Here is a 17,090-nt window from a genome sequence, read left to right as displayed (position 1 = left end):
CACAGACTGATGGACGCTGCTGCTCCATCACTCCCGGAGGAAGCATTACAAGTCCTTTCAACACCCATCCCCCCAGTTTCAGTAAAGATCCACTGACACTTGGTGGAAAAAACAACATTATATTTGATTTACAATTAACAGGATTTACAAATAATGAAAAAGAAACAGATTAGCCATGAAATTAGGATGCCTTTGTTGATGAAAGAGTAACTGGCAAAGCACCTTCCTGTAGAAGTCATATAACTCAGTCCTAAACAGTATAAAATAACTTATAGCCCAGGCAGGTTCAGGAATTATTATAGACAAATGCAAGAAGTCGAGTACAAAACAAAAAAACTGCTCACAGCCTACTGGGCAGAAAACCAGTTTTGGTGAGGCTTTTGATTTTCAGAAACTGAAGGAAAGGCCCACTGACAAATACTAGGAAAATTTCAAAACGGGAGGAAAAAAAAAATATCAACAGACAGTAAAAGTGAGCGTGTGACAACCTACCAGGCAGGAAGAGCGGGCGGCAGACACTGCATTAGCTTGCTGAGAGTCAGCAGAGTCCGGGTGCTTGGCAGGACAATGAATGAAGGAGTACAGATGGCAGCACTTCATTAAAATGCTACTTTACTGCCAAAAACTTGCAAGACAAAGAGAAGTAAAGTTCTCTGATGTGCAATACAGCAATTTAAGAAGACGTACCTAACTTTTTGATTTGTACGGAGCTTACCTATATTGTAAACACACACTTTCTGACAAGTTATTTCAATTTTCTTTGCTATGGATTATAGTGTGTATTCAATCAAATGCAGCATTCCAAGGCTCAAAACTGACCGAGTGGTTTTCAATAGATGGGTATATGATTTTTCCAATATCATACTAGTATTTTACATCACAGATACAATAAAAACAAGTGATGATATTTCTAGGACAGTTCCAAGATTCAAATAAAAAATCATCAGAACCATTCTAAAATAGGATATTATACATAATCAAATCATGTTAAACAGCACACTCTCGGCAAGCAGCTAATTACAAGCATTCTGCTGGTCATGTTTTTCACACAAAAGTCATTCAATAGCACATAAATACTTATTTTTCTGATCTGCTTCTTTTTACAAAACCATTCATCAGATTCACAGAATTAGTACAAGTAAGGCACATTAGCATATATCATAAAACTCACAATAATAACAAAGAGTTTTAAAGTTTTAAGGACTAATTCCTTCTTTGCAGTGATTTCTGAACTGAACAAGACTTCATCAGTAGAACTCTCCTATACTGACATTACTCTTATTTCTCTCTCAGCCATCTGTGGTGGGTGCAATACTGTGCATCACCATTGAGATAAATAATTAAATTTAGAACTTGTGTGGTAACAAATCCCATTTTCAGGTCTTGCAGAGAAATTGGACACTTTGTTCACTGTATTCATTATGAGCACAGACCAAGTTTTAGAGCTCTATGGAAGTCAATTTCCAGTTATCAAAATAAAAGGGGATATTGCATGTGTCTCTGAGTATGTTATTGTTTTCCTAGTACAAATATTGCTTAAGGTAGAAAGGATGCTATAGTATTGAATTTACTTGCATAATGAATCCTAAATGCTGATGTCTCAGGTTCTACTAAATCAAATGAATTATAGGTTTTTCTTCTTCCACCCCCCACCCTGCCCCCAACCAAAGGACTTTCTTTCCCACAGAAGATTCATTTACACACAACACAGCTTTTAATTAGAAGCATAATTTACAGTAAAAATTCTTTACATTACACCTCTGCTATCAAAAAACCATGAAATCTTTCATTTAAAGTTGTAATTATACATTAAAAAATAGAACACTATTTCCTTAACAGGAAGAATGAATTTGAACATCTTCAGATCAGATTTCTTTATTGCGGCTTTTGAGTCAAAGGTCAGTCACTTTATTCTCTAGCGCAGCTGCTATTTGCTGTAAACGGAAGGCAAGCTGCATTTTTTGTGCAGCTGGATCCTCTTCAAGTGCATTTATAATCTGGAAGATATAAACAGGGAAAGTTTAGAATAATTGAACTTAAAATGTATGACATAGTTCGGAGACCAAGTATTTGATACTCCTTTGGTTGTAAAGACTCTTTTGCATTCACTCTGTACCAAAGTCCATCTATTAGGCCCCATGTTCTATTTGTAAAAAAAGACAGTAAAAATGATTGTTATTTTATCTAAGTTTCTATAATGTTTCCCATTATGTTGAGATACAAGCAAATTAATAGCTAGTACTTTATCTTGTAAAATATTACATTCCAAGAGGGAGCAGGCAGGGGAAAAATTTCCTTAGAGCTATTTAAGAAACAGTGCTTTTACTTACAGTGCACCCTACAAGGCTTAAGGGTCATTTACCATCGGTAATTATATCCCATCCCCATGAGCTTTAGTTATGAGACGCTCCTGGGTGGTCCAGCCACAGGCATATGGTAGGACAGTGCAAGGTCTCCTGTGTCTGTAGGCAATATGAGGAATAAAGCTAGCAGCTCCCCTTTGGCTCTTGCCAAGAAGAGCCGAGACTCTGGCCCGGCACCACATAGCTCAGGAAAGCAAAGAGCTCATCAGAGGAGCCCCCAGCATCCTACAGCCTCTGCTGTACAGAATATATATAAGAGGATATGACTCTTAAGACACAAGAGATTTGAAAACAAGAGCTAGTAAAGGTCAGCTGTTATGAGAAGGCTTTTCTTCAAATAGAGATTTTTAGGGCTTCCCAGATCAAATTCAAAAGGTTTTGAAAGGTTTTAATTTCCACCATCCTTTAGGAAAACTTTCCCACTAGCTATTAGATTTCTCCATTAGAAGAATGTGTTACATGACAAAACCATTCCTTTTCTGGAACTGGCTTTATTAATATAAGTCTGACAGTGTAATCAGGCGGAAACCTTTAGCACTTTTTAAATACTATATAAACTTGCAAGTACAAGGACTGGAAAAATGGTGTTTGCCTGTCACTACCTGTGTTTTTTATTACTTCTTGAACATCACCGACAATGGAGATTAATGCATTTAGAATCAATCTAGCCAATAATTTCACTTTGAAGGGCTGGTATAGCATGTGTATTTCCAACATTGGAGCAAATTTGTTTAGAAATAATTATTTTAATGAATTTGTTTTTAAAGTGTGAAAATATTTTTACAAGACAGACTTAATAAACACTTATTGCAGTATTTAAACTGGGCCTAATTTAATTTGGTATTGTTTCCTTAATTTAAACAATTATATCTAGCTGTAACTCCTCAAATCTAGACTAAATAATGATTATCTCTACTGGTGAATATATCCTTCACATAAATGTGGACAATTAGAATGTACCCACTTAGTCATTGTCAAGCCCTGCAGAGATGCAGAAGGTACAGCACATGCTGGGAACCACTGTGTCAGTAATAAAGACAAGGGCAGCTGCAAAATGTTCCAATTTATGCAAATTAAAACATTTTCATGGAAAATAAATAAGCTTGATTAATTTTAGTGAATGGTTCTTGACAGATTATCTCCACAATTCTGAATTAGCAGCCTTTTCATCAGATGCACCTCATTGTTACACAGTGATGTACATGGAAGGGAAGAGCTGCAGCTATATACTGGGGTGTGCTGGCCTGCCACTGATGAAGTCCCACAGGCTGGTGACTCCGCCTGAGGTGTGGATGAGTCAGGGATTTACAGTTCATCTGTCATTCAGGGTCCCTGAGTGTTTTTGTAAGAGGTCAAACTATGGACACATTTGGGAAGGTGCTGAAAGCCAGCTTAGCTCTGGGGATGAGGGGTGAGGGAATGCCATCGGGTTGGCCTACATTCTTCTGGCTGCTTCCCCCACTGACCATCATTGCAAGACTTCTCAGGGTGATTTGATTTTGCCTGCTTGCATCTGTTTAAAAGCTGCGACAGGCTGGCTGCTCCTGTATAAAGCAGCTGCAGTGAAGGATGAGACTCACTGTCTTTAGTGCTAAATATAAGTGAAAACATGAACTGTGCTGAGGTGCAAGACTAACCGAACAGAGCTCACATGTGCTGTGCTCCTTTTTGATTCGGCATCTGTTCTTACTTGCTTTGATTTAATTCTGAGAGTTTTCTGGAGGCATTCATTTCCATGGAAACCTTTGAATAAAAGTTTCCTTCTCTCTTTTTGTTTTCAGATTAAATTTGGAGAGCCATAGCCACAGCCCAGCTACACTGGGATATTCTTTGTCCCCCTTTCCACAGGGTGTGAAAAACCTAAGAAACTTTTTAAACTGAAGCTGTGAGCCTGCTTTTGAATCAGGCTACGTTCAACAGTTACTCTGCTTTGCTTTACCTTAGGCAGGCACTTCACTTGGCATGGCAAAACAGGGATGGTACCATGCATGGAAGTTTTTAGAGCAATTTAACTTATAAAAAGGACATAGCTCCAATTCCTACAAGCAAAACAAATTTAACAGATTCCTCCTCATAGAAAAGCACACTGTCTTGAAACCTGATATAACTCTGATGACTTTTTGCTCGGTGACATTCTTATATACTTATTAGGATGGTAGAACTGAAGAGAAACAATTTTTAAATCTGTTTATTTTTCAGATCCTGTTAAACTATCCGTTAAACTATCCCTACTGAAACCAGATAGCCATAATGAAATTGTTCATTTATAAGGACATTCCTTTGACCAGTGTAATTGCCAAGCAGGGTATACAACTGCAAGGCTTTTGTTCAGCATTGCTTTTACCTGATTATTCAGTGAAATCCAGAAGTCACTCCTTTAGACTAGCGTTAGCCTTCATAACATTTTACCATTGATATTAAAGCATGAAAATAAAGGCCATCACTTACCTCATCATAGTATTTGTTAGTGTACTGGTAGAGTTGGTGTAGAGCCACAAGCGTGTTTAAGGAATCGGTATGTGCCTGTTAACACAAGCAGGCAGCAAATATGTCAAAGTAGGATCACCCACAGCTGAAAGTTATGCACACACACATTGGGTACAATTGACAAGATTTCCAAATGCAAGCTCTATGTTTAACTTTTTTTAAATGTCACTTGGGGCAGAGAAGAGGAGTGAGAAAACTTTTGTTTGATGATTTTCAGATCAAGACTTTCCCTCTGGTATTTTTCCAGCCTGCCCACAGCTCTTAGCTTTGGGGGTAGAAGATATTTTGAACTGTGACTGTCAAACCACAGGCTGCAGCTTAAACATCTGTTAGCAGCATGGGTGTGAAAAGCTAAAGCATTTACTCAGTACAATCTACATATTGTTGAGATATTAAGCATTGGTTCTGACACAGTCATCAAGGGTGTTTGAAATTCTTTTTCCAGCTCTTTTTACATCCCGGAAATTATTCACACCTCACTACAGCAAAGGTGTAACTCATCAATATTATGAGCACATGCACATTTGGAAAAAGCCACCTGAATCATGAAGATACGAAGGTGTGGGGGGGTGTGGTGAGAAGAGAGAGAAAGGACTTTAAATGAAGAAGGAAATAACCCTTCCACTACCTCATCTTCCTCCCTGCCCCCTACACATATAACTTATTTAGTGAATGTGCTCTACCTGTCTGAACAGATGTTCTTCATTCAAACGTGTAGGATTCAGGTCTCTAGCTATGCCTTTAGTCTTTAAGTTAGTTAAGAAAATGAAGAATTGCAAAATATTGCTACTGGCATAAATGATTACCCAAAGGATAAAGCAGCAGAGAAACATCCATCTTTCCTTTCTCTATAAAAGTCACTTTTAGAGCTGGTCAAAATTTGCAGTGTTTGATCACTCCTTCCATATTAATTTTTATCATAATTTATAATGAAAATGGAAAGGAAGAACATATTTTGCTGATGTTAAAACATTATATTGAATTTATTTTTAATCACCAAATATTCTAATTTTATATACATCTCAATTTATGTAATAAATAAAGTGAACTGTAAAATGAAATGTCACTGCAGATGAGTTTTGTAGTGAATGACTGAAAATAGAAATGCTCTCATGAGGATGTTGATCCGCAAAATGTTAGGTCCTAAGGGCACTGAAATAAACAAACTGCAAAAAATTCCCCAAACATCCTCCTTACGCTAGAGCTCTTCAACTAAATTAAGCAAATGAGCAAACCAGCCACTAAATACACTGCCTTCTTGCTCAGGCTAAACAACATCTTTAGGACTGGTGAGGGACTCTCCTGGTTCTCCAAGTTAAATAGAGTGCTCCAAAGGCATGAGCCTGCTCGAGCTGAGCTGAGCTGCAGGCAGACAGTGTGTCTCAAGAACGAAGCTAAAGGTTTTGTAATGACTTTGTTCCACCAGTCTCCAACCAAAGTCCCAGACAGCAACCACCCTGCTCTACTCTTCTCCCTGTGAGGTAACCCGAATAACCTACAATGCAAAAAGTGCCACTGAGCAAGCACACAATGAACTTCTCACATGTACCATAAAGCAGAAGTATTGTCCCTGTATAGACAGTTCTAAAATCTGTGCATGCTTCTTCTTTAATTTCTGGAATCTAATTTTTGCTGTGGTAGCACTGTGAATTCAGTCACTACTCGTTGTCAGTATGACCAATGCTAAAAATCCCCTATATGCTGTGGAGAGAAAGCACAGTTCAAGAGTGCTATAATTTTTCCACAATGGATGTGAAAAATCCAGACACTGTGCTCTATTCCCTGCATAACTCAGATAGATTAGTGACAATAAGGATTCTCGATTCCATTCAATAATCAACATTTCAAAGGTCTAACAGGCATGACTACAATAAACAGGAGTATTTCAGAGATTTATGAAATAAGTCATCTGATATTTGCACATACAAAATACTCCATTTGTCCAGATAGAAAGAGGAGACAACAAAAACCAGTGCTACACTTGGCTCCAATTTCAGTACAAGAAAATGGATTATATTCTTACCCTAGAAATCTCTGCTAGATGGGTATTCATGTCTTGGTCACTCACTGGCACCATCTGACGAATACCTTTGTAGTAACTGCAAGAGATTAGAAAATATTTTCAGTTAGGTGAAATAAACTGTGTCTTTCTGGTAATTCTGTCTTTCAATTTTGCCATTATTTCAAACATGCTTCCTTACTAACACAGGAGATACTCTACCACAACAGACCAATGATTCCTTTAGTAATCCCGCCTTTCAACATTAGTACCTTTGCAGAAGAGCCAAATCATACCTGATTGTACAGAAACATACCACAGGAAAAAAAATCTTTAACTGCAAGATAATGATTATCTTAGGTCTTAAAACTGGCAAGAGTTTTGTTCTGCAGCAGATTTTCCATGATATTAACAGAATTACCAATTAGTAAATGAATTAAGTCAGAGACAGAATAGAAAAAAAAATGTTTCTGAAAATGTTTTCAGGATTTTGTCTCTACTGAGTTATGGAAGTGCAGCATTTGTTAGACAGATCGTGTGGGTAACAACTATGACTGCAGAAAACAGCATCATATTTCTCCTGAATAAATCTATTCATCTGTCTATACAGACTAGAATACACACTGGGTCATAATGGAGATCCATTTCAACTCTCCCAATGCCACCACCAAAGGGATGTTTATAAACATCTGGGTGTAAATTTTTTAATATTTGACAGCTAACTTTGACTATATCAGCATTCCCTTTTCCTCTTACACAGGCTTAAAATCCTAATAACTGAATAAGCATGAAAAGAGTTGATACTTACTCTTCCACCATTTTCTTATAGTTAGAGATTTCTTTTGCATAAAGTAATTTGTTACTTGGAGAATCCTGAAAAATTTAGAATACAGAAAAATGTAGTTATTTATGAACATTTCTAGGAAGCAAAATAAAGTCAAGAATGTAAGATCAAGCCTTTCTATTCACATGCACTTGAGCTTTACAGATATTAACATTTGGATACTTATTAACATTGGTGGGATTATTTCATAAAAAGATGACGTTTACACATGGCATTACAGCTGAGTTTTACAAATATATCAATTCAAGGTGATAATAAATTATTGGTGAAATAATCAGTTTTAAACATGCTTTTTATAAAAGCAGCTGCTATTTTCTCCTTTTTCTAAGTATCAATTGGCAGACTACACAGCAATACTGACAGTTCACCAACCTGTTAAGTGGTGAAATGTTAACTTCATTATAAAACTAAAGAGAAACAACCAAGGCTGTATCTCCTCAGAGAATGGGTATTGCCTGTGAGGCTGCCCTTTGTCTCGTCAGGCATGAGCACAGTCAGGATGTAGAATGCAAATCACTTACTCTGCTTAATTTGTGCTCTGTTCTTGTGCAAGCATCCATGAAAGTCTGTGCAATGACTGACAAGGAAGCATCCACTACTTCATGAACATGAACATCAAAGATGAAATGGGGATTTTTCAGTATGTTTACCCAGAATCTAAGAGGCAGGCTGCAAAGCAAGGAAAACGATAAATAATCCTTTTTACACAGTAAATATTCCACAACAAGAAAATCACATGAAATTAAGTATGGGCTTTGCATTTTGATCTCCTCACAATAGTGATGTTTAATTTTATATTTCAATGTTTATACAAGCTTGTCTGGGTTCCATGTCTGAAAACCAAATCTTTACATCTCTCACAGAAAAACTCGTATGAGAAGGACCTTAAGTGCCCCAAAATAGCAAGTGAAGATGTCTGCAAGGTCAGAGAAACCATCAAGTAGCATGTATTAGATTTTGTGATTTGACAGGTAAATCTAGTCCCATTTGCCTCTTGCTTTCCTCTTCTCTAAGGAGAGACAAAAAGTAAAACATGGTAAATCTGCCAGTGATAATCCCATAGGTAAACTGGTTTAATTTTTTGCTGCTTCTAGGCTTACAGGGAATCTTTTTCATCATACAAACATATTACCTCAATTAAATGATTTTGAGGATTATAAATGAAATTTACTTTGATTTGTGGTAAGAATGCTAGTATATACCTGGGAATTATACTCTTATTTCACTGCAGTATGAGTGTGACTCTTTTCATAGCGTACCTGTTTGTTTTCCAGATGTGAATGGTATCTTCATCCTTGATGTCATGTTTTTCAGCTTGTTCATCAAGAAAGTCAAAGAAGTACTTCACAGCTGGTGGCACCACATGGTTTGAGTTAAGCACACTATGAAAGAAGTCATCTACAAACTGCTGAAGTGTCCCCTAAAAGCAAAATTTAAAAAATCAGTTACATTTGTGTTACAAGCTGACCTCAGTGGCTGTCACTGATGGCCTTTATCCTGAGTGCTAAGAGTGAGAAAAAGCAAGACACTTTTTAGAACAGTGACTTTGTAAACTGCCGACAGAGTAAAGACCTTTTAGAGCACAATTTTATGTTCTAGACTGAAAGGTTGTGACTTCACCAGAGATCCTATGGTTTGCACAGAAAGGTGTGCCTTCTGCTTGACAGAAGAAGTGGGAATTGGTTGCTACATTTACACTTCAGCATCATTGTACACATAAAGTAATTTTTAGCCACTTTTTAATGGTTTTTCAACTTCCCACATCCAGTTGCTCTGACACCAGAGCACCATGTGATTTTTAGAAAGAGACTGAGAGGAAAAAGTACCAGAGAGCATTTGCCCTTTTTGTTTAAGGGCAAGCACTTGGGTCTTATCAGACACCCAGTCTGACTCAGCTTCAGGAGATCCATGGAGTCCAAGGAGTGAAGTGTCCAGAAGGGCTGTGTTCTTGGTTGGATTCCTGCCTGGATCTTAGTAACAGCAACCTCAGAGGCTGTCCCCTTGTTTTAGAGATGACCCTGTTGAAACCATGTAGAGTTCATCCCCAGTCAACTGACTGGCCCTACAGACATCTTGGAAGGGCTGCATCCTCTTTCCAACCATGACTCCATCTGACAGCCTCCAAACAGGGCAGGGACCCAGATGGCAAGGAGCTCTAAGACGTTCTACTGTCAGGAAGAACACATTGACAGTCCCTGGGTTTTAGGGGTAGCCACAAAACCTCACCAACACTTTATGAGTCAATAAAGCTCCAGACTGGTAATAATCTATAAAATGGCTATTGGGAATATAAAAGCAGTGGCTTTATTAACAGAAAAAGGGGATGCAAGCATCTTTCTGGCTCTTTGTCCTGAGTCTCTGTCATCTGTCCAAAGACTTTCCTTCATATCAACTTCCACACTTGGACAAGTGGCCTTAGCTGGAGCCAGACTGCCTTCATTTTCATAAAAGGAGCCTGACTTTGTGGTCATTAAACACATTATTCTAAATTCTTTCTCCAAGGGGAAGTGTTTCAAAAAATTACTTTGCTCATGATCGATTCTGCAGTGTAGGCACTAAAAATACTCTAAAAGGACTATTATTATTTGGAAACTTTTTTTTTAAATTTTACTGCAGCATTGATCACATACAAGAACAGGGAAATATAAGGCTCTGTAGGAGTTTATAAAGCATTCAGTTCAAAAGAAAACCCAGCAAAATATTATCTAAACAGGTGGCACAGAGCAGAATATCCATCTTTGTCTTGCAAGGAAAATCCGTATTTAATGATCACGTAATCATGGTTCTCAGCTTTGATCAGGAGTTGTACTTTATCTCTTTCCCAGTCATGTTCCTCAGGGCATATGAATCACTTGAAGCCTTGACCACCAGCTTGTATATACATGACACATATTCCAAATAGCAGCCAAACACATAATTAATATTTGCATCTATTTCTTCCTGTAGAAGTGAGGTGTAACTATACACATCTGAGGCCTACCTTCACAGAAAGAAGTCTGGTCAGGTAGATTTCTGTAATAGCTTTGGTCCTCTCTTTTTCTTTCACACTGCCCCGCTTTGATTTACCTTCATCCATTTCATCCACTGGTCGGACTAGATGCCAGACCTTATTTTCATCTTCCAGGAGTGCATGCCCTAGAAACAGTAATTGCAATAATTATAAAAAACACTCAACCCCAGAACAGCAACACAAAAGTAATCATATACATATGCACGTGTTCCCTGTTCTTAACATACCTGTCCTCTTGCCAAGAGGATCTAGATTACTCTATTTCTGTCCAACATATACAACTCAAGTACTAAATGTTCAGTGGCACAGAGCTGAAAAAGCTTACTTTTGTCAAGAGCAAAGGGAGGGAAAGGAATCACACAGTAGGAAAACTCCTGTTTGGTCATTGTCCTGGCTCAAGCCAGGACAGGGATAATTTCTGCAGTAGCCAGGAGGGGTCATGGCTGGGACATGGGGGTTGTTCTATATCACCTCATGTCATTGTCATAGGTGGAGAGAAGGGAGTCTCCTCTGGGGAGAAGGCGCTCCTTCCAGGGGAGTAAGTGTGAAGGGAGCAGTGGGGTAATGCCAGTTTCAAGCTGGAGGAAGCAGTGAGAGTAGCATGACAGAGGGAGTGATCAGGTACTGTCTGTTGTTGAGGGTTTCCATGGTGAGCAATTTTTATTTATTTTCTTGTATCTGCTGTCATTAGTATTGTTGATGTTACTGTTCGTTTTCTTATCTCATTACTGTTTCCAGTAAATTGTTGTTATCTCAACCCAATTTTTACCTTTTGTGCCTCCAGTTGTCCTCTCCATCCTGCTGCAGGGAAGGGAGAGGTGAAGGGGAAAGTGAGCAAGCAGTGCATGGCTTGGAGTGGTAGAAGACTAAATTGGAGAATACCATTCCTAAACCACTGTTGAGGCCACGTAGAGTTCATCCCCAGTCAACTGATTGGCCCTACAGACACCTTGAAGGGCTGCATCCTTTTTCCAATCATGACTTCAGCTGACAGCCTCCAAACAGGGCAGCCATGTAACAAACAGTCATGTAAACACAGTATGTGTGTGCTTGGAGGTGCACACAATCAAGTTCTCTGCTTCTTTGTGAATTCTCAAAGACATGATCAAGTTATAGAATCTTAGCTAGGTCTGACCCCATAGCCACCACAGAAATACCAATTGCAGCCTACTCCTGGTACAACCTTTTTTCTAGGTAACACCATTACAATTCACATCTTTACCGCAGCTGCTGAGGTCAAAGAATGGTATCTCGGTTCAAACCTTCCTTTTATCAGCATATGGTAAGCACCACTTGACTCTGTAGCTGAGTGAAGGAAAAAGGCATCCCTTCACTGAGATGACATGAACTCCAGCAGGCAGAGGTAATGATTGAAGCAAATTAATATCCATTATAATAAGATTTTTTAAAAATTTGTTTGTCAGTATTCATAGTTTAAACCAGAGGGAGAGACTCACATCAAGTGTGTTACAGTAAGGCAGAAACAGGAGTAAGCACTTGGGTGCTAATAACAGCTCTTCTGGTTACAGTGCCTCACTGTGCCACCTGGGGCTTGGCCATGGACCCGGTCCCGGGCCTTGGACCAACCGTCCCACAGTGGATAAAAGCAGTTTTGTATTTCAGCATCAGCATTATTGTTCAGACAAACTCCATGCCTAAGAATCTTTTGTTACAAACAGTTCTCAAAGAGATGATACAATTGTTTTTACTTGCAATTAATATTCCTTGAAAAGAGTTTCTGTGTCACTTTCAAATCTCCTGGTTTTGCTTGTTCTTCCTTTAATTCCTGAACTTTTGCATCTACTTGGCATAATCCCTAAAATCGTAGCACTTTCCCAGTGCAAGTTACTGAATCAGTACATTTAAAATCATTGACATCTTAAAAATATGGAAGTTATTTTTCCCATAAAAATTGTGATTCAGCCACACTGTACAAATCATTTTGCATTCTGCTAAGTTTTATGCTTTAATATACATCTCTAACATAACTGAATCCCAGTTACAGCACAAAATATCGGTTTTTAATTGCATTAACTTTGACCATAATGGTTTATTAACTAAGTTCCTCAACAGCTACATTGAATTTCCCAGCTTGCATGTACATTCAATATTTTACATCACAGGGGAAAATAACATTAAAGTGTAATCTGGCAAAGCCAACACTTTTTCTTGAATCTACTTTATATATCCTTATGAAAAGCATTAGTTATGTAGTCTTCTGGGACCTTTACTTCTTTTTAACAAGGTAGGGAAAAAATATAAATTCCACATTAAATCACATTGTCCTTTGAGAATCCTTAATTCAGCTTGGAAGTTCATGTGAATGAAGCCAGAAAAAATAAAAGCTATCACTTTATTTTGAAGCAGTTGTGATTTCACAATAGATGCTATTCATGGCAATCATCTGCCAGTACAGTAAGAACTACTGCTGGGCATGAAGTATGGAATTTCTTTTGCAATCCCTGTTACTTACTTTCGGAAATTATTAGATCAAATCATGCAGTTCGACCAGAAACTATATTCCAGCCTTATGTCAGTTGTTTGGTACGCTCCTGCTTCCTCCTTTGATTCAAAGGAATTTATTCTCTCTTTTCCCTCCTGATGGTGTATGGTCCAGTTTAACTTTGGACAGAAGAGGAAACAACTAAAGGGGTTTCCACTGAGATTACAGGCTCTTAGATGCAGCTGAGTTTGTTCTGTGTTTGTTTAGAAACAGCAGAATTGGCTACTAGTGGAGTAGTAGTTATTTCATAGGAAAGTAAGGATTAAGAGACTACAGCTCAGCCAGATGAACTTCTACAACCCGAATATCTCGCTTCATTGCTATAAATAGCAGGAAGAAAGAGGAAGAGAAATTCAGAACATGGAGCAACAAAACATGTTAGCAATATGGTTGCTAAGAGAAAATAACAGTTCGATGAGATAATATTTTCCTCAATGGGAAAGCAGGAAGTGAAGAAAATAAAAGCTAGGGGGAAATACCTCCTTTTTATCTCCACAGTGACACTATGCATCAAGTTGCAAGCAGGGAGAAGATTGTGTCCAGGGGGTAAAATGCTTCCCCCTGAGCTCTTTGTCTTGGCCCTTGACATTCTTTGGCCAATATAAAATAATTCATGGGGGAGTGGAGGGGGTGTTAATGGCAAAAATAGACTGTGCTGACTAATTATAGTGGTAGGAACTATGACGTAAACATCAGGCAATGCAGCCCCTTTCCCCTTGTGCAACCTGCAGCAAATTATCTTCCTTCCAGTCTCCCCTACCTCATGAATACTGCTCCATGGAGATGAAGGAAGGGCTGCCCTAACAGATCTGCTAATTAGTATTTCTGATCTGCAACCCTGTGTCTATTTTTATTCAGAATTTAAAAGGGAAAAAAACCTAACAAAACAAAACCAAATATCAGGAAAAAAACACCCAAAATAACAAATGTGTTGTTTTGGTTTATAGTTCAGTACAGAAATACTGGTATGAAATCACTGGAACCATTCTCCTTCTTGATACAAATTAGTAACTGCATTTATTGTCTCCAGAAGCAAAAGATGCTGCATTTAATTTGTCACAATCGCCAGCTTCTAGTGTCTTCCTGTTAGAAACTCTGAATAAAAGCAGCATGGAAGCAATGCCAGGGTTTAGGGCAACATCTCTGAACATGGTTTTACATTTTTGGTCGGTGCAAAGCGTCCTACTTTGGCTGACAGTTAATGGCTTCAGCTGACACTTCTCAATGCAAAAGGTGCAAGTCAATGAGACTGAATAAAAGGAAATCCACTTCATCACAAGCCTCATTCACAGTCAGGATAGGATTTCTTTTTATTCCAACCCTGTAAATCCCAGTGTCATATACATGTGTATGTGTGGGAGGGGAAGCCTCTGATCCCCTCTTCTCCCTTTTGTACACAGTGTCTCACAAATCACGGTCATGGCAGGGTCTCACTTTGTACCAGCTTTGTAACATTTTATAGCTTTCCAACAGAATGAGTTGGCACCAGATAGCACTGAGGACCTTATGCTGCTAAAGAAAGCAGGGTAGCTTGGCATGAAACACTGTCATCCCAAATTTGTACACTACCATGGTACAGGGTGTGGAGAAGAAACATGGTGGAAGCTGTTTCCACTTGATACTTTGGGATCTGAATTATCTGAAGACTTTTCTCTCATGTACAAGAGCCCTCGTGTGACAGCACTGTCCCCAGAAGTCTACTTTTCCTTTACAATTTAGAATGCCACACAGATAACTAAGGAATTCACCTTGGAGTACAACCATGCTTGTTCAAAGAGCTTCATCATACTGAATCATATCTTATGATATAATTGCAGAGAAGGAGGAAAGAAAAAAAACCTAACCTAAGAAAAAAAGAAAAACACATGATCTGGTCCTCTACTGCCTGCCACAAGAGTAGAGAGGTGAGGAGGATGAAGATTGGGAGTCCAGAACAGAAGGCTGACTACTATTCTATATTAAGAAAGCAGAGCAAGTTAAGGGCACCACCAGACTCCATTCACAGTCCAATCCACTTCTTTAGAGGTGAGGTGACAATAGTCCCAGCCACCAGTGCAACCAAACTGAACAGGGACTAGGAATCAGCTCCTTGCCTGCACTCCACTGCCTTCTGTATTAAACTGGATGGCCTTGAAGTTAACATGCTGGATTGGCACTTGCTGTGACAGAACAGTCACTGCTTGGCCAGCTGTGCCAGGGACTTGCAGTAAAGGTGTGAGAGGATAGCAGCAGCGGTGTAAACATGACCATTAGAAGACTCTTATTTCTGTTGGAAAAACTCTCAAAGGAAGAATACAGGAGGACAGAGCAAAAAGTAAACAGCGAGTAATTCTGCCCATCTTAGTTTCCTGTCCAACACTCAAAACAAATGAAATGAAAGTCTGAACCTTTCTGCTAAATAGCCATATATGTCAGAGCTATCAGCTGAGACCCATCTTCTTGAAAAATGTACATTTCTGGCATATTATTTCCAACCTGTTTGACTGCGAGCCCTTGAAACCTATTAAATCTAAGATCAGTAAATCTGTTTAAAGGAATGAAACTATTAGGTGAAGTAATGGCCTTTGCAATCAGTGCTAGACAGAAAAGCATATCAAATGAGTTCATGGGAGTAAGAATGATCTCAACAATTATTGTTCCATAAATTTAACTTCTACCTCATACAAAATAACTGAATATAAGGATAAAAAACCCTAGAGAAACTGAACATTTGAAGTCAGTAAAGGAAATACACGTGACAAAGAACATATATTCACAAGTAAATATTTCCATTAAAATCTGAGTGCATTCAAGGCTGTAAGGGGTATTGTGTCTCAAGATATTTTGAAATACAGAAAATTGGTCTAGACAGAACACTAACATGTACAAGTAAAAGCTTCTAAGATGGATTGCAAGCTAACAGGTTGTCTTCTGTGTTGCGAAGTCCAGCATACTGTAGCAGACAGCAATACAAGAATTATGCGGCAGATGCATTAGTGACATGAAAGAGAAGAAACATTACAAGGAAATTCCTGACGCTCACTTACAGAGGATTGAAAATCTCAAAAAGAGCAAAGGGATTGTGAAAAACGCTGCATCTAAAGAAACAAAATGCATGGAATGAACAAAGCCAACTAAAAAGCCCTGGAAAAAAAAGAAGTTAGTGTAGCTGGCAAAACATCACTCAAAAGGAAGAGAGACAAAATCTGAAGGTACAGAGATGAGTTTGCAAGGCAACACAGTTGTAAGAAATGCTATGAAAAATTACATCAGATCCATTATGTCACAGAGAGAGGAGCTAGTCTCTACTGTGGTTTATCTAGACCACTGCATTTAATTCTCAGTCTAATAAGTAGTGAAAAGAAATTTGAAGAGGAATGTGAGTAAAGGCTGAAGAAAGGAGAAAAAATGATAAAGATCTGCCAAGACGAAATGTACAGTTTGACTATAGATGTAGTGTGATTAAAAAAACAAAATATGGAAGGAAATGTTTAATAAGAGTGCTTTCTATTAAGTTGGGGTATGGACTCACCACAATTATAGTTAAAGTCCTACTGTTTAAGACTTTTATAACGAGAGCAAACAAAACCATTACAAGTGTACAGTGGTAACACACAACAAATAAACCCTATATAGTCTGGTGGTGAATATCTAGCTCCATGGAAATGCTTGACAAACAAAATCAAGATGGCAGCATCACTCTGCGGGTTTTGACTTCTAGTCACCTTGGGAGGGAGGGAAGCCACAAGATACTTACTTTCCCCTGGGACATCTTGCTGATTATCCTCTGGCTGCTGGGAAATTCCCATTTTCGATAAGATGAGCGTGGCACCATCTCGGACCTTTGAAAATACAAACACAGAGATGTTCTTTGAAGGAACCACGCACTGCTGAACCTCTTTCTT

General features: G+C 38.5%; 1 protein-coding gene across 4 annotated transcripts in view; it reads right to left on the bottom strand.

Moving 5' to 3' along the window:
- Positions 1-103: 103 nt before the first annotated feature.
- PLXNB2 (plexin B2) overlaps positions 104-17,090 on the bottom strand; it is a 256,319-nt gene continuing 239,332 nt past the window's right edge. For all 4 annotated transcript variants that reach the window (XM_042018200.1, XM_042018203.1, XM_042018202.1 and 1 more), the window contains 8 exons: positions 16,943-17,027; positions 10,674-10,828; positions 8,953-9,113; positions 8,215-8,362; positions 7,658-7,722; positions 6,874-6,949; positions 4,812-4,886; positions 104-1,997 (listed from right to left, as the gene is read on the bottom strand). In XM_042018200.1, coding sequence (XP_041874134.1) covers positions 1,893-1,997; positions 4,812-4,886; positions 6,874-6,949; positions 7,658-7,722; positions 8,215-8,362; positions 8,953-9,113; positions 10,674-10,828; positions 16,943-17,027 — 870 coding nt within the window. In that variant the 3' untranslated portion in view covers positions 104-1,892. The remainder of the gene's footprint in view (positions 1,998-4,811; positions 4,887-6,873; positions 6,950-7,657; positions 7,723-8,214; positions 8,363-8,952; positions 9,114-10,673; positions 10,829-16,942; positions 17,028-17,090) is intronic.

The sequence above is a fragment of the Corvus kubaryi genome, unplaced genomic scaffold (genome assembly GCF_017639235.1).
Source record: "Corvus kubaryi isolate FWS band 111438036 unplaced genomic scaffold, C.kubaryi_AGA036_p1.0 137, whole genome shotgun sequence".
Classification (NCBI taxonomy): Eukaryota; Metazoa; Chordata; class Aves; order Passeriformes; family Corvidae; genus Corvus; species Corvus kubaryi.
The sequence above is the reverse complement of the archived record's forward strand: the minus strand, read 5'-3'. Positions and strand labels throughout refer to the sequence as shown.